This window comes from Nelumbo nucifera, chromosome 7 (assembly GCF_055504915.1).
Source record: "Nelumbo nucifera cultivar China Antique chromosome 7, China Antique-T2T, whole genome shotgun sequence".
NCBI classification, from domain to species: Eukaryota; Viridiplantae; Streptophyta; class Magnoliopsida; order Proteales; family Nelumbonaceae; genus Nelumbo; species Nelumbo nucifera.
Window position 1 is genome coordinate 17,136,031 of NC_142655.1, and position 27,231 is coordinate 17,163,261.

Here is a 27,231-nt window from a genome sequence, read left to right on the forward strand (position 1 = left end):
GAAAACATTGAAAAATATGAAACTACTAGTATTGCTCAAAATAGAAATCTCTAAACTGGTTAACAAATCTGGATGTGATGAAAATTAAAAACCAACTTTCCAAATTTATTAACTGAAGATCATAATTTGTTTTTCCCTCAATCCAAAAATACCATACCTGCACATTCTTATCAGGATCATACTGGTAACGAACAAGCCTGGGAATCAATAAACGTAAGTGTGGCTGAAGTGCATCCCCAGCTTGTTTTGCAATTTTCGAAAACCCAAAAGCGGCACCTCTTTTGGAATTTATAGAAGCCTGATAATTAGCCAGATTCATAAACTTATAAATTAAGTCTGGTTGTCCCATCTCATTTGCCAGATTGCAGAGTTCCTTGTAAGTACTAAGTTTTCCTCCACTTGGGCTTTCACCAATAGACCCCTCTTGAAACACTTCAGAATCTTCCATCAGCTGTAAAACAAAAACTGTTCCTTAGAACAAGAAAACCCTGAAAAAAAAATAATAAAAGAAACATACATACATACATATAACATGAAAAAAAAAAATCAGCTTTCCCACCTTTACAACTCGTTTTCTTTTTCCTGAGCCAGTAAGAGTACCAACAAGTGCATTTACTAGATCTTTCTTCATTGATGCATCACCAAGTTCATAGACAATACTCATTCCCTGAGATGCTAACTCCTGTGTAAGGTTATCCTGTTCACCGAGAAGGTGGGAAAATGCCTCCTGCAGATCATGTGAAATATTTATAACCAATGTCATGCCTATAATTTATATGTATGAACAGTATGATACACAATAAAATAATAATGGTTCTTACGATTCATGGGTTATTAATTTGACTACTAATAAATCAGTATATATTTTGTCAGAATAACTAAAACTTTGACATTGTCAAGGACCACAACACAACCTCGTTACTAAATTCCATAGCACTCCCCAACTTAGTGGAGGAAATACAAAAGGATCAAAATTCATATGCTTGTATATGTTGCATTGACACAAAGGTTAGGTATATCCTGACTAAACTGGTCTACCCACCGAAAAGGTGGGAGATCACGAAATTGGCATCCAAACAGAGGAATTGAAAGAAAAAAGTTGTTTGCATAGACCAAAACCAATGGAGTACCTGAATTTCAGGAAGCAATTGTTGAATTTTTGGATGATGCCCACAATACATTGTCAGGGATAGTAGCCACACAGTTCCAGCACGGCGCTCCTCTTTTCTATTACTGTATAAAAGAACATCAAAAAGCTTTCTAGTTATAACATCTCTGGCCATAACATGGCTATCCTCATTGGCCTCACTTCCTTCAGTAGGGAGGTGTCTTGACATAGGAAAAGACACATCGCCTTTAAGAAAGTTAGAAGTGAGGGAAAGTGATGAATAATTGGATTTGAGAATCACATCAGAAGTCACAGACACCCCTCCCCACATAAATGAAAGAGCCTCCCCAGCTGCAAAGAGTACGTCTTCAACCTGTAACATATGCATTCACATAACAAACTACCAAGTGAATAATGAACTAATAATGATTCACCAAGATAAATACCAAGCAGGAATATACCAAAAAACAAAAAGAGCACTGAATGGAGGAAACAAAATTCAGCTACCCACCTTTGACCGGCAAAGACTGAAAATCAAATCAAGGGCAATATTTATCAGAGAAATCGATGTTTCCTTTACACAGATATGCCCTAAAGAGAGAACAATTTTCTGGATCACTTTGATATCATCGCCAGATAGTAGCTTGGCCAACTTATCATGCAAAACAGTCAAAACTCCAGCTGCAGTTACAAATGTTAGTCTTAATAAGACTCTTTGGCCATCTCTTGAACTCATAGTTTTCAGCTTACATTTTATAAATTACCTGCACCAGAATCAAGAACAAGTGGAGGCAATGGACAACATAATCCAATGTGACCTAGTGCTTGCATTGCAATGGAAGCCAATGTTGCAGTCTCAGAATTAACCACATCTACAAGGCATTTAATAGTACATTGAAGCAATGCCTCAGAAATCTGTAGAAAAATGGATGGCAACATGTCATCAGATAAATAAAAGTAAGATCGCAAAAGAGCAATAACAGAGGAAAGACAAAAGACAAGGGAAAAAGATGGAAAAATAAAAGAAAGAAAGAACACCATTGATTTGCCTTTTTGCACACAAAGTGAGAAAACAGCCATCAAAACAGTATGTACAGAGAATACCAATCAACTTTCATGTTCCTATTTTCATTTATAGACAGCACAGAAGAACAATTGCAAGCAAGAAATTTTACACTCAACTAACAAAAAACAAGAGGTATTATCCTCTTTTAAGAGTTAATAGGCATGAGGTATAGGGGTATTTGTGTCACTCCAGATATGACATTATGTTTAAAGTTCTTTCTAACAATTATTAAGAACAGAACACTCGATCTATGATGCTTAAGAAGGATATAAATCAGAGACTGGTGAGAGGACTGGACCACTCACATCATTTGATTTCTCTACTCACATCAGTAACTCTCAGAATACAATATGATAGCAGGTCTGAAGCCTGTGATGATGTGATCCCTTAGAGACATCTGTATAACAGAATCTTGCTCACCTTTCTCCTCTCCTGAATTAGAGCAGAACAGAACCATAGAGGCCTGTGATCTCTCTGGGACTTCTTTTTCTTCTGCTTTTAATAACTACATGTCAGTGCAGTTCAAACAAAAGAAGGCAAACAGATTTTGTGGTGTATCTAAGTATCACCACACCAAGAGAAAAGGTATTTATATTAAAAAGAAATAAAAAGACAATTATATCCTTATGTTCAAGAAGTTGTTGAGGATTTTACAGTTATTAGCTTGTTTTATTTATTATTTGTTTAGTTAGTTAGTTGGGACCACAACCCATTATTCAGAAGTTGTTAGAGTAGTGGGCTTTTTTGTTTCTTGTAAGTTGTTAGCGTCAACCGCCCTATTAAGAGCATATCTTTCCTTGTATATATTTTTTACTTTTAAGTATAAACACTAATGGAAGAGGGCAGTCAGAATTAATTGCCTTCTCTTCCTTTATTCTTTCTCTTCTTCTTTTCTTCTCTCACAAAACACTTCATCTCTTTCTCTTTTTTCTACAATTTTTTATTCTTCTGCAGATTTCTGCTAAAGTAAAAGTACACAACAAAAGAACAAAATAATGGGTACAACAAGAACAAGTAAAATTACAACCTTAACCCTCGCTATCTCTACACTCCCCCTCAAACTGAGGGGCTGAATCAGCAACTACCTCAATAATGGCCTCCTTACTCCTTTCCTTGTTAGAAACTTAGAAAAGATCCTTAAGTTCCTTTCTTCCCAAATTGTCCAGCAGATAGCAGCCCTAACACATATCTCCAAAGAATTCTACCCCTCTTCTTTGGCCACTAGAGGGAAGAAGAGGCACGCAAGCTTTGTACATATAGTTGGGGGTCCACCTACAATCAAACAAAGAGAAAAACCAAATCCAAATATCTGAAACAAAGAGGTAGGATATTAATGTTAGACAATGCATGCCCTTACCCCTTAAACTGGACACTTAAGAGACTCGTGTTAGTTTAGAACGTTCTCAACCCTTGGATAGACTTGGGAAGTTTATCCTGACAAGGTTGACACTGGTGTGCTGCCAAGGAGTTGGAATATCTCATCTCAGCTGCTAGGGTTAGACCCCAAGCACATCCAGTGAGTGTTTATCAGAAGCATTGAATCCGGACCAATTTTTAGTTATGCCCTGGATCTTGAGATATGATGAGCAAAACTACAAAGTTGCACATAACCCCAGACTTGATTATGGTACCGCACTAGGTGTTGGACTGGGCTGTCTTTGATATACCAACTAGTAAGATCCATCAAGGGTCAAATACCTAGGTATGTTGGGGCAATCTAAGAATTCACCTGAGTGGGTGATCATAGTGGTAGGATTGGTCCCTTTGTCGAACAAAGTGAATATCAGGGTTTACACTCTCTCTGATGGAAACCTAACCTGCCAGCAGTGGATTTCACCTATGTTTGAAATCTGAATTTGCAAAATATATTTATATGTTACATATTACTATTTTATGAAAAAGGTTTGCAAAGGGTTTTAATCCTGGGATTCATCCAAGTAGAGAGTGTGACACTACACCTTGCAACCAGGGGACAGGTCCTTCATTGTCAGCCAGTGTTTTCATCATAATGGGCCGAGTGGTTAAGTGTAAGAGACCATTACAGGGCTGATCAAGGTTTAAAATGTCGATGTCGATGGAAATGTCGCTTACCAAAATATAGGACATATGTCGGAAATGTCGAGGGGAAATATTGTAAAAATTAGAGACATTGTAGAAATATTATGAAATATGTAGAAATATGCAATGATATTTTGTAAAATGATAAAAGAAGCACTAATACATATTTCTAGACTATTATCTTATTCCCAACCATTATATAAAGCTAAGAAACAGTAGAAAATCAAGACTGTAATCAGTCTTGAATCCTAATAGGTTTTAGGTTTGCAAAACAGAAGAAAAGTGAGAGAAAGGAGAGAGAATAGAAGAGAAACAAGAGAACACAAGTTGTTGAAAGGAGGGACAGATTCTAAACTAATCTGCCGCCGCCACTCTCTTAATATTTATAGGTTATGTTTAGTACATAATGGAAAGGACACATCGGCCCTTAGTACTTACATAATAAATAAAGTAAATAAAAGCTGAAATAAATAACAACTGAATTAACAAACTGACACTACTATAACTGAAACAAATAACTACACTGCTGTCCTACGAACACAGTGGGGACCACTGCAGTGGGGCCCACATCAGTGTTCTCTACACTCCCCCTCAAGTTGGGAGTAGATATCTATCATTCCCAACTTGGATAGGTCTGTCTCTAACTTCTTCCTTGGTACAGCCTTGGTGAAGATATCCGCGAGCTGCATATTAGATGTGATGTACGGAAGACACTTCTTGTGATGTGACCCTTTCTCGCACAAAATGTCGATCAACTTCGATATGTTTAGTTCTGTCATGCTGCACTGGGTTGTGGGCTATATTAATAGCTGCCTGATTATCACAATACAGCATTAAGGGCTTTTCATAGTCAATACCCAACTCTTCAAGTAGTGACCTCAGCCATAAGATTTCAGCCACTCCATTAGCCATTGACCTGTATTCCGCTTCAGCACTGGAGCGGGAAACAACACTCTGCTTCTTACTCCTCCAAGAAACAAGGTTACCTCCCACCAGGCCACAATATCCAGAGGTAGACCTTCTGTCATCAACACTTCCAGCCCAATCAGCATCTGTATAGACTTCCACCCTCATGTGATTAATGTTCTTGAGCAATATACCTCTACCCGGGCATCTCTTCAAGTATGCTAATATTCTCTCTGCCGCAAGAAGATGAGAAGTTCTAGGGGAGTGCATGTACTGGCTAACAACACTAACTGCATAGCTGATATCCGGCCGAGTGAGGCAGAGATATAGAAGCTTTCCAACCAACAGTTGGAACATAACTTTGTCTTCAAGAGGCTCTCCACCCTCTGCACTAATCTTGTGATTTTGTTCGATGGGTGTATCAGCCGGCTTAACACCCAACTTTCCAGTTTCCGCTAACAGATCTAGAACATATTTTCTCTAAGAGATAAAAATCCCCTGCTTGGATCTAGCAACCTCAATACCCAAAAAGTACTGTAGTGCACAAAGGTCTTTCACCTCAAACTCTTGATGAAGGAGCTGTTTGAGGGACTCAATCTCATGATTGTCATTTCCTGTCACCACAATATCATCAACATATACTGCTAGTAGTGTCAGAGAGGACTCCACCCTCTTGATGAATAGTGTATGATCTGACTGGGCCTGTACATAACCAAACTTTCCAAGGGCTAATCTAAACCTATCAAACCAGGCTCTAGGTGACTGCTTCAAACCATACAATGCCTTGTTCAGTCGGCAAACCTTCTTACCTATCTCTGTATCATAGAATCCAGGAGGCAACTGCATGTAAACCTCTTCTTGTAAGTCTCCATTCAGAAAGGTATTTTTAACATCCATCTGAAACAGGGGCCAAGAAGGATTTGCTGCAAGGGATAACAGAACTCGGATGGTGGTCATCTTGGCTACTGGGGCAAAGGTCTCCAAGTAGTCTATACCATAAGTCTGAGTGAACCCCTTTGCAACCAGCCGGGCTTTGTACCTTTCAATAGAGCCATCAGCATTATGCTTCACAGTGAACACCCATCTGCATCCCACCGGTTTCTTTCCTTTTGGTGGGTCAACCAGTGCCCAAGTATTATTCTTCAACAGGGCATCCATTTCGACTTGCATTGCATCTTTCCATTCTGGAACTAATAAGGCTTCTTGCACTGTTCTTGGAATAGAGACATTGGCAATGGAAGTGAGATAGGACCGGTAAGATGGTGACAAACGATCATAGGATAAGAACTGTGAGATGCTGTGAGCTGTAGAAGTGGTGCAATGTCGTTTCCCTTTGCGAATGGCAATAGGGAGATCAAGGTCATCCACAGGAGGGGAAGTGGCAACAGTGAGAGGTATCTCAGTAGGCTCTGGATCTGGAGCCGCAGAAGGAACTGGAGCTGGCCGGGACTGCCGAAGACTAGGATCAACCTGCCTGCATCGCCTGTGATAGACTCTCAACTCCGGCTCCCTCTGACCACCCTCACCACTACAACCTTCATTACCCAGTGGAATAGGTAAAGGAACAACCCCACTTCTACCAGCCCCATTTCCACTCTCACTTCTCTCCCCCTGAGGAAAGAAACTCAAAACAGCCCCACTCTCACTGCTCTCCCCATGAGGAGAAACCCTAGGATAATAGGGTGTCTCCTCAAAGAAGGTGACATCCATGGAGACAAAACGTTTCCCTAAAACCGGATCATAGCAGCAATAACCCTTTTGAGTTTGTGCATAACCAAGGAAAATGCATTTGGAGGCCTTAGGTTCAAACTTGGAATGATGAGGCCCGAGAAGCTGAACAAAACAGGTACAACCAAAGGTTTTAAGGGGAACAATGAACAACTCCTCGTCTGGGTATAGAAGGGAAAAGGGGGTTCTCATATCAAGGACCCGGGAAGGAACTCGATTAATGAGATAAACTGCCGTGAGGATAGCATCACCCCAGAAGCGAATAGGTACATTGGAGGTAAACATAATGCTTCTAGCCACCTCCAAGATATGCCTATTCTTCCTTTTGGCAACGCCGTTCTGCTGTGGTGTATAAGGGCAAGTGCTCTGGTGAATAACTCCATGGCTAAGAAGGTAGGAGGTCAATGGCTGAGCAAAGTATTCCTTTGCATTATCAGATCTAAGGACTTTGATTTTGGTCCCAAACTGAGTGAGAACCATCTGATGGATGTTTTGGGTCAGAGCAGGAACCTCATCCCGAGAACGCATAAGATAGACCCAAGAAAAACGGGTATGGTCATCAACAAACAGTAGAAAATATCTGTACCCACCCATAGAAGAGATATGATATGGCCCCCAAACATCAGTATGCACAATATCAAAAGAGGAATTACTCCTTTTATTACTTAAAGAATAAGAGGTTCTACAATGTTTGGCCAACTCACAACTCTCACACCTCAACTTTGATAACTCAACAGACTCAAATAAAGCAGGAAACAGACTCTTCAAAGACTTAAAAGACAAATGACCTAATCGGTTATGCCAAAGCATAACCGAACTCACAGACTGGGAAACAAAAGACTTCTTATCAACTGACTCCTCCCGACGAGAACTCTCTCCAAGCAGATAGATCCCGTTCGTCTCACGGCCAGTCCCAATCACCTTCCTCGTCTCCAAATCCTGAAAAACACATCTGTCAGGGAAAAAGGTTACTGAACAGTTCATGTGTTTGGTAATACTACTAACTGAAATCAGGTTAGTATCAAACTTAGGAACATGCAAGACAGAAGATAAAGAGATAGTATCCGATAGCTTGATGTCCCCCTTGCCCGAAATGGGAACAAGAGAGCCATCAGCAATGGATACTCTATCTCGGCCAGAGGACAAGTGATAAGAAGTGAACAAAGATGGCAAGCTAGTCATATGGTCAGATGCACCTGAATCTATTACCCAACAGTGATCAGTATTACCTAGAGCTGAAGCATGGTAAGCTGAGGCTCGAGTACCTGAATGTGCAATTGCAGATGTGGCAGGAGTTGATGGTGACTAAGATGGCTGAGCTGAACTCCCAACTTCCTTTTCCAACTGTATGAGGGCAGCCCGAACAGCAACTAAAGTCTCTAGGGATGTGCCTGATGAGGATGTTGAATCAGTGTTCACTGCCATATGAGCATTACCCTTCTTATTTCTTAGTTTTGCTGGGACCAAGTGAGGATGTAGCTTCCAACAAGTATCTTTTGTGTGCTTGGGTTTCTTGCAATGCTCACATACCAGATCCCGTTTATCTTCCTTCTTCCGGTCCCTTTCTGAGTCACCCCCTGGCTTAGGTTTAATAGCTGTCAAGGCTGGGAAAGCGGGTTGAGGCTGCATCATGACTTTCCTCCTGGTCTCTTCACTATGCACCAAGGAGTATGCTTGAGAAAGGGTCACACTATCTCTTGTCAATATCTGTTGTCGCACAATGTCATATTCTGAATTCAAACCAGCTAGAAACTCAAATACCCTATTCATCTCAACTTGCTTTCTGTGAGTCTGTGCATCTTTGGGACTCTCCCACTCAAGGGTCTCTAGATGGTCAATCTCATGCCACAAGGATTTCAAGGTAGAGAAGTAGACAGAAACTGGCTTCTCTCCTTGTTTAAGGTTGTTCACCTCACACTTCAGTTCATAGGCTCTGGCAACATTAAGGGGTTGGGAATAGGTTTCTTTCACAACATCCCATATCTCTTTGGTTGTCTTTGCCCACAAGTAATTTCGGCTGATATGTGGCTGCATAGAATTACACAGCCATGCCATAACCAAATAGTTCTCTTGAACCCACTTGGTGTATGTTGGGTCCTCCTTGGAAGGTTCTTTCACATCTCCCAAGAGGTAACCCAGTTTTCCCTTTCCTCCAATAGCCATCATGGCTGATTGAGCCCACTCCAAATAATTTGACCCATCAAATCTCATAGTTGTAATCTGAAACCCGGTTTCAGATACACTACCATAATTGTAGTTTCCAAAACTACTTTCTCCCTGACCCTTAAACTCCATCTCTGATCAAGATTCAGTGGCTACAAACTGTTAGAGCCACTATACCAGAAAACAGAGTCAAACAAGCAAGTCTGGAATCTGATCCGAAACCAACACAAATCTGATCTGATCCGATCTGAAACCAACCCAAATCTGATCTGAAATCAATCGCCTATCACAGTATATGCAAGAAATCAACTCAAATCTGATCTGAAATCAATCGGCATGCACAGTACCAGGCAGCCTATCAATCTGAGATGCTATTTTCTGAAATCACTACTGTGGGGCCCACTGCTGCGAGAGCAAAATTAGGGTTTCAACTATAGGTCTGAAGTAAGTGCTCAGCTGCACTCTCCAAGCAGTCCGCACAAGTGGGACTTGTCGTAGGGCAATATGAAACCCTAAAAATTAATCACCTTTAAAGAGGGGGGTTCGGCCCAACAGTCAAACCCTAGAAACAAACTTAAACACAGTTCGGCAAGCCAAACCCTAGAAACAAACTTGAACACAGTTCGGCCCCTCTTTCTAGATAGGTCCAACCTATCTTGACTGATTGCAGTCTCTGAAACTCAGTAAAAAAAAAACTTACTTATGTACTTCGGTTTACTGTCTTCTAGGGTTACCTGAACCCTAACCTTCGCTGTTTCTTCCTGATTACCAACTCTCTGCAAGCCGCGGCAAGTCTTCAACTGCTACGAACCTCTTCTGGTAATCTCCAAGATTCAGCCACCGAAAACTTCTTCAAAGCTTCCAGCCCTAGCTAGTCCTCATGTGGTTGGCTGGACTAGACACACATGAGAAGCCCTAGATAGGCTCTGATACCAAGTAGAAGATCAAGACTGTAATCAGTCTTGAATCCTAATAGGTTTTAGGTTTGCAAAACAGAAGAAAAGTGAGAGAGAAAGGAGAGAGAATAGAAGAGAAACAAGAGAACACAAGTTGTTGAAAGGAGGGACAGATTCTAAACTAATCTGCCGCCACCACTCTCTTAATATTTATAGGTTATGTTTATACATAATGGAAAGGACACATCGGCCCTTAGTACTTACATAATAAATAAAGTAAATAAAAGCTGAAATAAATAACAACTGAATTAACAAACTGACACTACTATAACTGAAACAAATAACTACACTGTTGTCCTACGAACACAGTGGGGACCACTGCAGTGGGGCCCACATCAGTGTTCTCTACAGAAACTAAGATCAATAACAAATTAGTAAATGACGATTTATTGATTTATTATGCATTTTGATGTTTTTACAAGGTTATCCGATATTTTCTTTTCTTCTTTTAATTCTGATTTATTATAAATTCTAAATATTTATTTCACACTAGTAAATAGAAATACATTTATTCTGATTTTTTAAATATTAAAGTTATAATACATTATGTTTTATTATAAATTTAATAAACTGCTTCTCCTTTTTTTAGTATTAAGATAATGATAAATTCAGATTTCTTATAAAACTTAATGAATTTATTATGATTTTTAATACTAAATTTATAATAAATTATGATTTTAGTATAAAATTTAATAAATTTATTCTGATTTTTTATATTAATTTTAGAATATGATTTATTATAAAAGTTAATAAACATTTTCTGATTTTAATAAATATTTTAAAAATACTAACTAGTTAATATTTTATTACTTGAAAAATATTTTATGTTTTATATTATAAAGTAATTAATTTATTCTTTTGTTTTTATTTTTTGTTAATTCTTTTTTATAAATATTTTATTTAAAATATTAAAAAGAAATTATTAATGGAATAATTTATATTAATATACTGTATTATATTAATATTATATACTAAAATATTATATTATTAATGTACATTAGTTGACATCCTGTCGAGATAATAGGAAAAACTGTCTTTTTTTTTGTTATTTGGACCTATTTGGTTATAGGAAATGTCGACCGAAATAATGTAATTTTTATATTACCATCCATTTTCATGTCAGTGAGCCTCGACATCAACATATGTCGGGCGACATTAGCGAAATGTCAGGACATTTGAAACCATGGGGCTGATTACCTTATGGACTTTATCTCACATAAGTCCATTATCCTTAGGTCTTCATAGGGTGATTGAATCCAAGGATCATTTAGGCATAAATGTTGGGCCCAGACCAAGCCCATGTTGATTAGCTCAAGGGTTCACTGCCCCAAGCAGTGAATTCGGCCCAATCTCTTTCAAAGGTGGGGCTGAACCCTTGTGGACTTGTGTGAGACTTTTGTGGGGTTCCACGCCATACAATACCAGGCCCAAAGTGGCTATGCAACACTTAGGGACATGAGCCTTTAAGGGGAATGGGCCTAACGCCCATTACTAATATGATTAGTTAAGCTGTCACATGGCAATTAACTAGGTTTGGATCTAGGTGGGGCTGAAACCTTGTGGACTTGTGTGAGACCTTTGTGGGGTTCCACGCCATACAATACCAGGCCCAAAGTGGCCATGCAACACTTAGGGACGTGAGCCTTTAAGGGGAATGGGCCTAACGCCCATTACTAATATGATTAGTTAAGCTATCACATGGCAATTAACTAGGTTTGGATCTAGGTATGGAGCATCTATCCTCTCAAGAGGATAATGTTTATCAAGAAGAAAGGTTCTTATCCAAATCAAATTTGAATCATCTCCTAATTAGATTATGAGTCTTACTCCATAAAAAGATAAAGAGAGAAGAGGGTGAACTAGTCTTGAATTTTGCACATTCTTGATCTCTCTTCTTCTCTCTTGTCTCTCAAGAAACCCTAATCACGACCTAGGCTTTTCAAGAACTGATTTTTATCAGTTTTTCTTCTAGATTTTGCAAGAAAAACGTTGAAGAACATCAGGCTCACTCACCCAATTCGATCCAAGCAAGTAGGATAGCAGTTTTGCTAAAAACAGTGTTGCTGAACCGACTCCATCTACACTATGCCATTTTCATTGGAGGCTGATTTTGGGACTGATATTGGGAGTGAACTTCCACCTTGGGAGCTACGATTTTTGGTCTCCATATCAGGTATGATCTCCCTTCAATTTGGTTTCAAATCTGGTCCGGTTCAATGCAAGATCGATCCTAAAAATTTAGCTTTCAAATTCACTAGGAAATCGATTTCCGAAAGGGTTAGAAAAATTTTGAAATTTCGCCCAACCATCTTGCATGGTTCGGCCATCCATATGATGGATTCTAAACCCTTCCAACAATTAATAAGTGAACCTTTCACCATTAGCCTTTACAAAGGATACACCAGTTGGGAGATAAGCACAAGTTGGATCTTTTTCTTTGAAGTAAGTCACAAGTGTTACACCTTCCCAAGAAGGCTTTCCAACAAATAAGCCCAATCCTTGGAGGAATGAGTTTACCCCAAATTTCCAATACTGGAAGGTTAGCCCCAAGCTATCAGAAGGTCCCACTAGGCTTTGCAAAAAGCAGCACATGAAAACACACCAAAGGAAGTCAAGGTCCATATCCTACTATCCCTCCTCCCCGGTTCCAAAATGACCCCTCCCAAGATCTGAATTAGAGCTGAAACATTATGGATTTCAGAATCCCTAATACCCCTTCTTAAGTCCCAATCGAATCTAGAACCTAAGTCTAAGGTAACCAAAAAAGTAACCACCGGCTCATCTTTAAATAAGTAAAGGGAATACAATGGGGGGGAATTGTTCTTTCAAGCACACATCCCCCACCCACTTATGCTCCCAAAGTTTCACCCAATTACCAAAGCAAAGATCATACCTGATAAAAGGCAAGAAGGAAGGAAGAATAGCATGAATAGATTTTCATGGAGAAGCTCGTGTAGCCCTAACTAAAACTCCAGTGTCCCACCCATCAGCCATTTTCCCACGAATACTTACAATCACCTTAGCCTCATTCCTCTTTTCAATACTCCCTATGCCTACCCCACCCACATTCTTACCTTTAGTGACCACTTCCATCCAACTCTATGATCTCTTTTTCATCCCCTAGTTCCCATAAAAGGTCTCTCATCAACTTCTCCAATCCTCTACCTACTCCTTCTAGGACCCTAAAAACATATAGGAAATACATAGGCAATTTAGTTAAGGTAGACTTAATCAATGTGATCCGACCCCCCAAAGACATAATTTTTCTTCCATGAAGCTAACCTCTTAGTGAATCTACCCAATGGGTTCCAAAAGTTGTTATTTATCAAATTATCTCCCCCAGTGGTAATCCCAAGTAGCTCAGAGGCCAGTCAAAGATCACACATCCCAAAATTAACGCCCTTTCTACCACCTCCCTCTCATCCATATTAATCCCCACCACACAACTTTTGCCAAAATTAACTCTTAGATTTGACATTTTTTCAAAGAGTTGAATCACCAATTTCAAGTCCCTTACCTAGCTAATCTCCTAACCCTTACAAAACAATATGGTATCATCAACAACCCATAGATGGGTGATTGGTACCCCTTACCTACCCACACCCTCCAACCCCTCACCAAGTTTCTAGAATTTGCCCTTGTTATTAATCTGTCCAGGACTTCAGCAATTAAGGTGAACAAGAAAGGAGAAAGGGGATCCCCTTGAAGAGGGGTCTACCACTACACCATTAACCAGAATAGAGTTTATAGTTAGACGATGAGAATAGGCTTGGGAAAGCAAATTAAAGAGGGGTTTCAGCCAACCAAAGGTCTTCCCAAAACAATACTTGGGTCCCACATCCCACAACAAGTCTAATGAAGTTAATGGAAGTTGGGTATACTACCTGTATTAATTTCCAAGGAGAAAGTACCTTTGAGGAAGAGGTTGATTTTGCATCTCATATTCCCATCCACTATTTGTTGTCCTGTGAATGCTTGCAATTACCTTAGGTTTCCTATTCCAAGTCCATCCTACTCTTCGGATTTGCTAACTTGCTCCCACTTCACCAAATGGTCTCTCTTTTCACCCCTTGGTTCCCAAAGGAAATCTCTCATGATCTTCTCTAGCTAACTCGCTACTCTAGCTGGTATTCTGAAAGTAGAGGTAATAGATGGATAGGTTAGCTAAAGTTTCCCTGGTCAAAGTTATCCTTCCCCCCAGTTAAATGTAATTCCTTTTTCATAATGCTAGTCTTTTAGTAAATCTCTCTACTAACGTTTCAAAAAATCCTTTGACCTTGGGTTTCCCCTAACAGAAGACCAAGATAGTCCAAGGGCTAGTTCCTCACCTTACACCCCAGAATCTTTGCCAAACTTCTTAATTTTTCCTTCTCCATATTTATCCCTACTACACAACTCTCTCCCAGATTCACCCTCAGATTGGATATAGACTCAAAAGTTGTTATGAGTTCCTTTAAATTCATTAAATAATTTTGATTACCTCCTTCACATAGAAAAATTATGTCACCTACAAACTGCAAATGAGTGACTGTCACCTCATTTCTGCCTACTCTCCAACCTCTAAGTAACCTATCTTGATCAGCTTTAACTATCATCTTGCTTAGGGCATCTGCTACTAGGGTAAAAAGGAAAGGGGATAATAAGGGATCTCCCTATCTTAATCCTCGTTTAGCTGGAAAGAAATCTTTGGCTGGAAAGAAACCTATCTTGATCAACTTTAACTATCATCTTGCTTAGGACATCTGCTACTAAGGTGAAAAGGAAAGGGAATAAGGGGTTTCCCTGTCATAATCCTCATTTATGAAGGGTGTCATGTGACGCATGGGTGTCTCATGTGACAAGCCACTTATGTTATATTATTATAACCAGGCATTTATGAAGGGTCTCATGTGACGGATGGGTGTCTCATGTGACGAGCCACTTATGTCACATTATTATAACCAGGAAGCTATTAACATTGCTCACAACCCGGTTCAGCATGATAGAACTAAGCACATTGAGGTAGACAAGCACTTTATACAGGCGAGAGTGGCTTCAAGAGAGGTGTGCCTTCCTTTCATTGTATTAGAAGAGAAGCTATCAGATTTTCTGACTAAGGGAGTTACAAAAGCAAAGCTTCAACATTATGTAAGCAAGCTAGGATTGATAGACATCTATGCTCAACTTGAGGGGGAGTGTAGTGAGAATGGGCTGGATGGGCCTTAGTGTCTTTATTTCTTTTAAGTTATGTTTTAAGTTTATGTTCTTTCAGTTATGGGCCTCTTTTGCTTTGTTTTTTTATTTCTTTAGTGCTGGCCACCCCATTAAGGGCATCCCGGGAATTGTACTCAGTCTAGAATTAAGAGAAAAAAAGATATCTTGGGGGGCTAGAGAGACTTAAATTTCATGTCCCTTCGGCTTCTCCCACATGCCAGTTAGACTTAAATCTCTCTTCCCAACATCACCATCTATCAAAGTCTGAACCACCAGCCTACCCCTCGCCGCTTTAATTGTTATGTGTAACAAGAAAGAAGAAGATACTCATCACCTTTTCATTCATTGTAGAGTTGATTATTACAATTTGAGCATTCTTCCTTGACTCATTTTGGAAGCCAATATACAAGGCTGTTCAGCCTCGAGAGATGAATTTGTTCTAGCTATTGTTTTCTGAAAAAAAAAAAAAAAAAAAAAGATTTGCATACCACTCAATTTGATGCAAGTTGGAGTATTTGGAAGAAAAGATTAGGAGCATTCTTGAAGGGAAAAAGAAATACAATAGAAGACTATGTATTGGCTTTGTTCTCTTATTCTTGACGGATTGGTGTCATATCTGGAATTTGAGGACATTGGAAAAGATGCCTCTGAATAAACGTTTAGGAATATCCTTGATATTTGTGATGGATGACTAATCCTGTGATGTAATCCTTTTTATTATATTCCTCATTGTAATGCTGGAGTGTAACAAAAACAGTCCATTGTACTTTTCACTTCTCTAATAAAATTTTCTATTACTGAAAAAAAAAAAAGTTGTAATGTACAGGGAAAACCAAATTATTATGTGTGCCAAGACATGAGGCCATAGGCAAGAGCCAAAAATTTATGGCAGATAGCATTAAGACAAAACCCTACCAAATATCTTATGAGTTAACACAGTACAAAAGACACTCTGCAGGGAAACAGTAAAACAAGAAAAGAAGATAAGTAGGATTACTTACACTAGGCGTTCTTGACATGCATTCTGCAGTAACATATCCTACTGCACATAATGCACCATGATAACTTTCAAACCTGGAAATTTTTTTAAGTTAAAACCAAATATTAGAAGCATAGTTTGTATAAATGTGTATGTAATCTAGTAGAAACTACCAAAAGTATGCAGAAACAGAACCCCATTTCTAACCTCAGCTTATTTCCACCAATAGAAGAAAGAAGTTCAGAAATAATATCAGATGCTGCAGATGTAGAAAGAGCAGAGCAAGCTATTCCAAGTAGACGGGCTGCAGATTCACGTGTATCAGAATCCAAGTGACTCAGAAGTTGTTTCAACCAAAAAATTTTCACTGCATAACGAGAAGCCATCACCTGCAGAAGAGGCACCAAGGAGCAAAGGATCAAAAAATAAATACAACATGAAGAATAAAGTTTAAAAAAAATTAAAGAAATACAAAATAAGTAGCAAATTAACCTTTGGCACATAAGATCCAATATCAATCAATCCCTTGGAGGCAGTAGCATGCAGCTCAGCAGAGCCTTCATATGCCATAGCGTGTTCTAGCACTGAACACAGCAATTCTACTGAAAACTGCCACTCAGATGTTGCGCTTGTAGAATTATCTTGCTCCAAGCTTGCCTCAAAACACATCAACAAAAACTTGATCATAGAGACATACATCTTTGAAGGAAAAAGAAGTTTTTCTTCCCTCATTTCACTGGACTGTAACAATTCAGGCTTCTGCTTGCAAATATAAGCTAGCATGTCTTTAAGCTTAGGATACTTAAGGTCAGAATTCTTGCTTATGTTTTCATGTTGATCCTTCATGGGAAAAAGACCTTCAAGTGCCATTTCCCTGCAAAGAATAAGGTTAATGTATGTTTCACAGAACACAAAACATGTATGCAAGCAAGCATGCAGACACGCATATACAGAGAGAGAGACAGAGAAATAATGCAGCATTCCCAACTAAGATTACCTCATAAAAGTTAAATTTGTATAAAACAGGGAAAATAAAAACAACCAAATATTGAGAAAAGATTAGGTTTCAAGTGAACCAACTTGTAAGCTCTACATGTTTACCACAAGGGTGTAGATATCAGTTGGCTTCCAAATCTAGCAAGTCTGTATACTGTATCCTATAAAAATCGCTCCCTTTGACCAATAGTTCGAAAGACTCAATCATCTCCTCGTTAATGGTTTGGGATCAACATCGAATGAGGCCATTTAATCTCCCCAATAGCAATGAAAGATGCATCATGCAAGCAATGGCCAATGGCATACCAAAAAATTTGACCAACTGGTTGGCTGATTTAGCAAAAATTCAAAGTTCCCCAAATCTCATCTTCAAAGGAGTAGAATGAATCTATAAGGACTTTCCAAAAGGACTACATGACAATGAAGAGCCCTACATCAAACTCTCTCACCACGGGACTTGATGAATGACTCCAACAGGCAGAGACCCAACTTCCCACAATTCCAGACTCTAGATTCGCCTGTAAGAATTGCCCAACCAGACATCAGTGAAGCAAAACTAGTCCATCTGCAAAACACTCAGGCTCCACCATTAAATAAGACCTTTCCAAATCATTGAAGTGAGATAACTACCTTCTACACCTATACAAAGCACCCTTCTTTCAAATGGTTCAGTTCAAGATTCTTTAGAAGATATAGATGGTATGGTTTTGAAGGATATTGAGGTGAAATCAGAAGAATATTTTGTTTTAATTGATGATATGGTTCAAGTGGGCAAAAAAGTGGGTAAGAAATTGGAGCTGTTCTTCTTAAGTAAAGATGATAAAGCCAGGAAAGGATTCAAGGAATTAGAAGAGAAGGTTCAAATGGCTTTTCCTTGAAACCATAGTGAATGTTATTATATCATAGTAGAGGGAATAGAGATGGAAGTATTTGAGGGATTAGGGGGAGATTGGAAGGTCAAAGGGTGCAGTATGTTTGAATGTAAGGTATGCACGCTAAGATGACTGGGTTGGATACATATCAAAGGAGTCTTAGGTCTTTGATGCGGATGATTTTTTCTATATGTTGGAGTGTGTGTTTTTAGCTGTTGGGACTACAAAATTGGTAGGGGAAGGGGCAGGAATGTGTTTTATTTGTTTAATGCCTTGTTTTCCTTGGTTTTTTGTGGAATTGATGTGCTGAAGAGAAAACAGAGTAGCAATGTTTGTTTTCAATAAAAAGTCATGCCCCACTACCAAAGATTGTATGTTTATTCTTTTTCCTTTTTAATAAATTTTCTATTTACTACCAAAAAATGCACCCTTCTTCAATCAGTTCCCTTCAGATTCACAATCTCCATGGGTTGATAGTTTTTCTACTCAATTTTAATCTTTTATCATTTTATGCTTAGTTATTACAAAAACACTTTTCCCGTAAATCTTGTCGTCAATAATGAAAAACAAGAAATAAGAGAGAAAAATAGAGATCATTGCTCTAACAATATGTCAATACCACACACTAATTTTCTCTCTCTAATGACAGCTCTTTATAAGAAAACCGACAAATGGGGCTGATATTACACTTAAGTCTCTGAATATAGTTTTTCCTAAATAATTCCTTCCTTATACAGCTTACAAACTGAATATTCCAATAATCCCCCTGAAGCTATCACTAGATAGCTTGCCTAAAAGGAAGCAATATAATCTTGGTGCAATACTCCAGAATATCTCTTTAACAAGGCAACTTGAAGATTCTAGCATGGGAAAAACTAGCTCTTACACCACGCCAAGGATCCAATCAACCAGATTGCACCAACACCAACACTTCACTCTTACCCATGGCAAGAAAATTTCTTAACTAATTAAATGGTATTCATAGTGGCTCAGAACTCTTAAGAAAGACAACACAACACTCATAGAGGCCCATATCACTTACCCAAGACATGATCAATCATCAAGTCATCCTCCCTGACATTCCCAGTCATTGAAGTATACTGACAACTTAACAAAGATCAAACAATGAATATGATAATGTGAGGAGCACTCCAGTAGAGACTTCAGAATATTAAATAATGCAATGACTAAAAATAAACTACCCTTAAACAAGGCAAACCCACCCCCTTGACCAAATGCTATAGTACTGCAAGTATGTAACTAAGATTGTACGAACCACAATAAATGTTGATGCCAGAAGCACTCAAATGACTTAGAAACATGCATCACCAAGGATTTTCAACCAAATCTAGTGTTCTCAAACCCAAGAACCATTCCCCTTGTCCATTAAGGTTTATTACTAGGGCCTTGTTCGTTTACCACTATCTTACTTACCTGGGTAAATTCACTTACCCAGGTAAGTGTTTCCCAGGTAAAATTTACCCAGGTAAGTTTATTTACCCATGTTCTTTTTGTTGAAATTTACCCAGGTAAATGAAGCACTCCAACTTACCCATGTTCTTTTGTCTCACCAACTTTCCTGGGTAAGAGGCCCATATATTACACTATTGCCAACATTACCCTTTTGGCCTAAATGAATTTTTTTTGGAGGTTTTGTTTTATAAACCTGTGTAATAGGTCCATGCCATATCAAAAGGAACCCAATCAATCACAAACCAATCACTATTGCCAACATTACCCTTTTTGGAGGTTTTCTTAATACCACTAATCATAGAAAGATCTCAATTAAAAACAAACTAGAGGTTCATCCTGTCAAATCATTAAGTAGAACTTGCTATGTTAAAACAAAAAAAGAAAAAAAAAAGATAATATATGTTTTTAGGAGGCCTTTATTCGCCCTAAAAGCTTGTTAGTATTTGCCTTAAAAGCGATGGATGTTCTTCCTGAACAGGAGGTTTGTGAAAGAAGCTAATATTTGCCCTAAAAGCTTGTTAACACAAGGGTACTTTTGATTGAAACAAATCCCCCACGATGGGAAAGTAAACTTACCCACCTCTAAGGTGGGTAAGATTTTCCCAAGTAAATGGCCTTTAACTTACCCAGGGGAATCTTTATTTTTTGTGGGCCCCACACGTATTTGCAAAAGAACATGGGAAAGTTGACAACTTTCCCATTGACCAACTTTCCCACCCCAACTTAGCGGTAAACGAACGGGGCCTACATGCATGACAAATACACCAAAAGCATTAAGACTATTGGCATGTGTCAGTCCAAGCACCTTAAACTTTAGGCAGTAACATACCAGCACACTTCAACAACCATTTCTATGACTCTTACTCTAGGAAGCTCTCACTCTAGCAGCTGCTAGCCCTTTCCTTAGTGCTTCTCACTCCAGTAACAGGTAGCCCTTTTCGCAATTGCTCTCATTCTAGCAATAAGTATCCCCTTCCACAATGGCTCTCACTCGAGTAGCAAGTAACCCTTTCCCTCTAGCGGCTTTCACTTTGTTCCAGGTAGCCCTTTCCATGAAAGTAATCACTTTACTCCAAATACCCCTTTCTAATAATGACTCTCACTCTGCTCTAGGTAAACCTTTCCATAATTTCAACTTGATATGTGATCATAGGCTCTAATACTATCTGTTGTAAGTAATATGAGAAAAAAGAGGAAAGGAGACAATAAAAGAACGAAAGAAAACATTTGTCATTGTTGGTGAATCTGTAGAAAGGTGAACTTGATAATTTATAGTGTCAATGGTAGGAGTAGTGAGCTGCCATGTGTACCATGTTGGTTGTGTCTTGGTTGAGTCATGAGCCACTATGAATACCATGCTACCGTAAGAGTTTTCAAGCATATTGGATCCTTATTTATGTGGTGTTAAAGCTGGTTTCCACTATACTTAGAATTACTACTAAGGTTGTGTTTGGTTGCAATTCTAATTTATTTACACTGACGCTAAACCATGGTAGTGCAAATGATTTAGGTGCAAATTATGATTTATTTTTATTCCAAAATTTAAATTATTTTGTTTGACTGCAGTACAAATGAAGTAAAATAAGACCTGAAGTAGAATAAAGCAAAACCCAAAACAAAATTAAACCAGAATTTGCATTCTTTTTCATTTGCACTCACATGCATTTGTACTAGTGCAAATAAAATTGTACTGCAACCAAACACGCCTAAGATTCAAAATATTGACACAATACGCTTAATACAGGGTGTATCATATCCGTATCCAAAGGGGTGGGCACATGGCATGGGTGGATTGAGCACACTTGTAGAAATTCCACCCATGTCGATACTATATCAACCATATAGCAATGTATTGGTGGATATGCATAGATACAATGCACCAGTTGGTGGAATCTCCATTTTTTTTTCAGAACTTAATCATTATATTGTTTGTCCAAAGAAAATTTGCAATTATTTCTTCACTCCAAACCTGCAAGACGAAAGAGAGAAAAAAAAACATAATAATAATGAGGAGGTTATTTTATTTTATTTTTTGATAAATAATTTTATTTTATTTTATTTTTGATAAATAATAAATCACATTTCATTAAAATCAAGAGGAGATCACAGACCCTTGGGGAGGCGTGAGTTGCCGCCTCTCCAAGACATAGAACCCACAAAAATGAACTAAAAAACCTAAAGCAAAGAACACATGCTTGCTACTATAAGATTACAATTTAGCCCAAAACAGTGTATCCCTAACTGCCCCTTATTTTACCAAAGTATCCACAAGGGCATTCGCTGATCTCCCCACCCACTGTATTATAACAGTCATGTTTCTTGTCAGCCATTTATATCTCTTGAGCTCATTCTTGTAGATCAAAGCGACCTCTGAACTATTTAGCCACCCCAGTACTATCTTAGAATCCCCTTCAATCAGCAACAGCTCCACTCCCAAATCTTTTGCAAGAAGAGCTCCTTGTATGGCAGCTAACAATTCTGCTCTAACAGAATTCCCAACTCCCAAAGGGCCAGAGTAGAGAAGAATGACCTCTCCATTCTCATTTCTCAGAACTCCTCCCAAACCAGAGGGCCCTGGGTTGCCCTGGATGCTCTCATCAAAGTTCAGTTTCAAAAACCTTGTGGAGGGGGGCCCAGTTTGTGAAAACCCTACCCGTTAAGGATGAGCAGCTTGCTACTGCTGTCCAATTCCTCCATAAATCATTAAAGAAAGGATGAAACAGTTCCATAGACTTTAACCAGTGTATTCCTCTATTCATGATGCAATCCTTCAAGGCCTGGTTGCTCCTTTCCTTCTCGTGGAATATTCTATTATTCCTTTCTTCCCAAACTGTCCAAATCAAACCTGCTCTTGCACACCTCCACATACTTCTTCCTCTTTTCTGGGGCCAAGAGAAGGTAGACAGGTTGAATAGAAAGTTTATTTTTGATGGCATCTCCCACCTGCACCCAAATAAGGAGAAAAGCCAAACCCAAAGGTCTGCAGTGACATCACAAGAAAGAAATAAATGATAACAGTCCTCACTGTGAGATCTGCAAAGAGTGCACCAGTTTGGAGAGATACAGAGACAGGGTCTTCTCTTTTGTAAGTTATCCAAGGTGTTAACTTTCCCATGGCACACTTTCCATCAAAAAGCCATTACCTTAGGGGGGACCAGCCTAAACCAGACTTCTTTAGCAGGGAAGGCCTGTTGAGAGGTGTTGCAAAGTGACTTTAAAAAGGAACCATAAGAAAAGAACCCTTTGGGGTTAGGGGTCCAGATTCTTTTATATGGAAATGAGGGATCCAACCACACCTTATCAAGGAGGCAAAGCAAGTTAGACAAACAATCAACTTCTTTTATATGGCAACGAGGGTTCAGATTCTTTTTTTTTTTCAATTTTTTCTTTATTTCTTTCTTCCCACACTTTCTTCTTCTTCTTCTTCCTCTTTCTCTTCTTCTCTTTTTTTCCATTCTCTTTTACACGAAAACAGGGCTCCCATCTCTGTTCCAGAAGTGGATGGACTATGGAGTACCTTCGAATGAACTTTCAAATATGTCTGAACTTCTGTTTCAGTTCAGTTCAGTTTTGTACTTTTGTTGCATATTATTTTCCAAACTTTTGGTTACAGAATACAGATTGAAGTATTGAACCTTCAATAAAAATGAAAGAAAGAAATCAAGCATTAGGCATTACTGATTTTTATTTCCTTGGTTAGCTATGTTAGTTGATTTGTTTTTGTTTCATTCTATATTTTTATTTTGATTGATTATTAAATATTAATTTAGTTTTCCTCTTTTTTTTTGTACAACTAGATATGGACGAAGGCAATACTTCTCATAAAATTAGTAAGAGAGATCCAGCATGGAAGTATTGCTCTCTACAAGACCCTAATAATACAAACTTAGTCACTTGAAAATTCTGTGGAAAAGTTACTAATGGAGGAATCTATAGGGCAAAAGAGCACATTGTTGATGGTAGGAGGAATTTTAAAAGATGTACCAAGTGCCCTAAAGAAGTTAGGGAAGAAATTTTGGCATATATGCAAAAGAAAAGAACGGTAAAAGAGAACATGATGATGGAAGAAAAGAAGAGGATCCCTGATTTAGATGATCGTGAGAATATGATTGAAATTGAAGAAGATGATGATGTACAAGTTCATGGTGTTGGTGGTAGTTCTAATTCATGTCCTAGGCTTTTTACATTCGCTGGATCAAGTTCCAAGCCACCCATTAAAAGACAAAAAGGGCCTATGGATAAGTTTTTGGCAACACCTAGTCCAAAACAAGTTGTAGAGATGAGAAGGGAATAAAAAAGAATTAAACAAACCACCACCAGTGAAACATATAATAAAGAGGGGAGGGAACAAGTTTGTATATGTATTGTTAGGTGGTTATATCAAGCGGGTATTCCCTTAAATACCATTCGCTTGAAAAGCTTTGAAGCTATAGTGGAAGCAATTGGGCAATTTGGGCCTGGATTAAAGATCCCAAGCTATTATGAAGCGAGGGTTCCTTTCTTGAAAAAGGAGGTTGATTACACGAAGACATTATTAAAGCATTATAAGGAGACATAGGAAATGTGGGGGTGTTCTCTAATGTCTGATGGATGGACTGACAGAAAAGATAAAACCCTAATCAATTTTTTGGTCCATAACCATGCTAGGATGATGTTCATAGAAAGCATAGATACATCGGGTGATATAAAACCAACTGAGAAGTTGTTTAATTTACTTGAGAAGATTGAGAGGATTGGTGAAAAGAATGTCACTCAAGTGATTACCGATAATGCTTCAAACTATGTTTTCGCAGGTAAATTTTCTAACTTGTTTGTTTTCTTTACAACTTAGCTTTTATTGTCTTGTTTCTCAAATTATTATTTTTGTGTTATTAGGAAAATATTTGATGGCTAAGTATCCTCATCTGACTTGAACACCGTGTGCTGCCCATTGTATGGATCTCATTCTGGAAGACATTGGCAAGTTACCTATTGTCAAGAGGACTATTGAGAGGGCTATAGCACTAACGGGATACATATACAACCATCCGGGCCTATTGAACTTAATGAGAATGTGTACAAGTCAAAGGGAATTGATTAGGCTGGCCAAAACCCGCTTTGCCACTTCCTATCTTACATTACAAAGCATTTTTAAGCAAAAGAGGAACTTGAGGGTGATGTTCAATTCTATTGAGTGGAGTGATAGCATGTGGGCAAAGGAAGCGAAGGGTAGAAGGGTTGGTAGATCGTGAAAACAAGCCCTCTTGTTCGTGTCTTATGCTTGGTAGATCGTGAAAACAAGCTGGCTATGGGTTACATCTATGAGGCTGTTGATAGAGCAAAGGAAGCAATTCAGAAGGCATTTGATGATAAAAGGGAAAAGATCTCATAAATTTGTGAGATTATCGATAGGAGATGGGTCCAGATGTTTGAAAGTGATAAGAACAAGCTGAATACAATCACTGATGAATTATCAAGGTATAAGAATGCAGAAGGGATTTTTGGTAATAACATGGCTATTTGGTAGAGAAAGATAAAAGCATCGAGTAAATATTCATATATAGTCAATTAATATTTGTGTTTAGTTATTTTAATAATTGCTATTTTTATTTAGTCAATTTGCTAATTTAGTTAATATTTATATTTTTCAGCTGATTGGTGGACAGCATTTGGGGCTTCAGCTCCAAATCTACAAAAAGAATTGCTATCTAAATTCTTAGTTTAACATGCAATGCATCTGGTTGCGAGCGGAAACGGTGTGTGTTTGAGCATGTATGTCTTTAATAAATTTACTTGTGTAATAATTTATCTCATATTTATATTTTTCATTTAAATTTCAAATTTTTTAGTAATTCAATGCTATTTTATGAATCCACAGATTCATACTAAAAAAAGGAATCTCTTGGATCAAATTAAATGATTTGGTGTTTATTAAGTTCAACCAGATGCTGAAAGAGAGTTTTGAAAAGGCAAACCTATTATGTGCACATCAAAGCAATGGATTCTGCTACTTCTTGCCTCTAGAGATGAAAAGGCAGCCCTATTATGCACACCAATACCCCATCTACAACAAAGTAATCCTTAGTAATTGAGAGGGGATTCCATCTGAATATTTTAACAGCTCCTAACTCAAACTGAAACTTAACAGCCAAGAGGTCTACTTTGTTCTCTCGAAAATCCACTAAGGCTTTGCATTTATCAAAGGGGGTTATAATGAACTCATTTTCAACTTTAGATTTGAAGTCAATAGATCTGCAACTTTCCTCCAATCCGTAACCTCTAAACCTCCCTGGATTATAAAATTACTCTCCCATTCTTCCTTCCTCGAGTAATCCGACAGTCTACATTGTCCGTTGGCTTTCGCTATAAAAACGGGCTCCTTATCCAAGTTTCCAGTCAAACTAATCTGGTTTGTCTCCTCCTCCCTTACTGAACTCTTCTTCATAGCTATTCCTCCCCGACCCAGAAACTCACCAAGCAACATGCTAACATCCTTCCATCCTTGGCTCTTCCTTCCTGCCGGGAAGTAAGCCATCTGTTTCTTTCCTTTTCCAAAGAACACAGCCAGAGTTAGATAACATCCCTTTGTATTTGTTAGTGTCGAGTATGTAGGGGTAATTTTGTCTTTGTGCTTGTGTTTAGGTGCTGATGTGTAAGTTTATGTTAGATTTAATGTCCCTAACTTAAGTAGGGGCATATGTCACTTTTCCACATTATTTAGTAACATAAAATACATCTGGTCGAATGGGAGAGTGAACTTTTTCTCTCATTCGAACCAGAATCTTTTCTCCTTGTTTCTCTTTTGCTCTTCTCCTTTCTCTCTTTCTCTCCTTCTCCCTTCTCTCTCTCTTCCTTGACTGTTATCAGTCTAACAGGCAGACCGAACACTAACATGGTATCAGAGCTAAACTGAGCAAATTGGATCTGCCCAGAATTCTGTTATCTGCGCACCCAGCCTAGGGTTTTCTCTTATTTTCTTCACCACCAGCTAGAGATAAGGGACAGGGCTGAAAAGGAGTGATCGCCCTCTTCCCTTTGAGGTTTCTATGCCTCCAGTTGTGGTGTTTGTGGTCGGTTGCTGCAGTTTCTAAGAAGCCCTCCCCTAATCGATGAAGAGAAGAGGGCTGATTCGTGTGGTGCAGTGGGTGTCTTGTGGTTTCATTTTCGGTGATCAGGTAAGAGGTTTTATGCTCTTTTTTTGTGTGAATCAAATGAGAAATCTATTTCAGACTGTATGGTGGGATTTAAGATTGTAGTGTGCTAGGGTTTGTGCACCCTTCAGTGTGATTCGAAGGGGGGGTGTTCCTCAAACAGTGTTGGGAAGTTTCAGGCAGTCATGGAGTTGGGTCTGTGGTGTAAAGAGTACAATTTGCAGCAGTAGTAAGTGTTCAAATCAAAGTGTAGTGTGATCTAGTGTGCAGTTTGCCAAATTCAGCAATATCAGAATTCAGCAATGGGAGACAACAGTGATAGCAAGACTAGTGTGATGGTCCCTACTGACTACCTAAATGTTCAAATGACTTCCATTAAGTTAAATGGAGAGAATTATGTACCTTGGGCCAAATCTGTAGAAGTCTTTCTTAAGGCAAAGAAGAAAGTGAAGCACATAAGGGATGAAAAACCTTTCACCGATTCTCCTGAGTATGATGATTGGGAGCAGGCAGATGCACAAATCATCACATGGTTATGGAATAGTATGGAACCCAAGATTAGTGTAAATTTCATGTTCCTTGATACTGCCAAAGAAGTGTGGG

At 38.6% G+C, this 27,231-nt stretch overlaps 1 protein-coding gene across 4 annotated transcripts in view; it reads right to left on the minus strand.

The window, feature by feature from the left end:
• The window catches only part of LOC104607842 (ARM repeat superfamily protein), a 117,141-nt gene that overhangs the window by 48,002 nt on the left and 41,908 nt on the right, over nucleotides 1-27,231 (minus strand). For all 4 annotated transcript variants that reach the window (XR_016078622.1, XM_010273590.3, XM_010273589.3 and 1 more), the window contains 8 exons: nucleotides 16,650-17,031; nucleotides 16,365-16,546; nucleotides 16,180-16,252; nucleotides 1,873-2,023; nucleotides 1,620-1,789; nucleotides 1,131-1,481; nucleotides 560-727; nucleotides 158-451 (listed from right to left, as the gene is read on the minus strand). Coding sequence is in view for 3 of the 4 variants with exons in the window: in XM_010273590.3 (XP_010271892.1) it covers nucleotides 158-451; nucleotides 560-727; nucleotides 1,131-1,481; nucleotides 1,620-1,789; nucleotides 1,873-2,023; nucleotides 16,180-16,252; nucleotides 16,365-16,546; nucleotides 16,650-17,031 (1,771 nt within the window). In the remaining variant the exon portion in view is untranslated. The remainder of the gene's footprint in view (nucleotides 1-157; nucleotides 452-559; nucleotides 728-1,130; nucleotides 1,482-1,619; nucleotides 1,790-1,872; nucleotides 2,024-16,179; nucleotides 16,253-16,364; nucleotides 16,547-16,649; nucleotides 17,032-27,231) is intronic.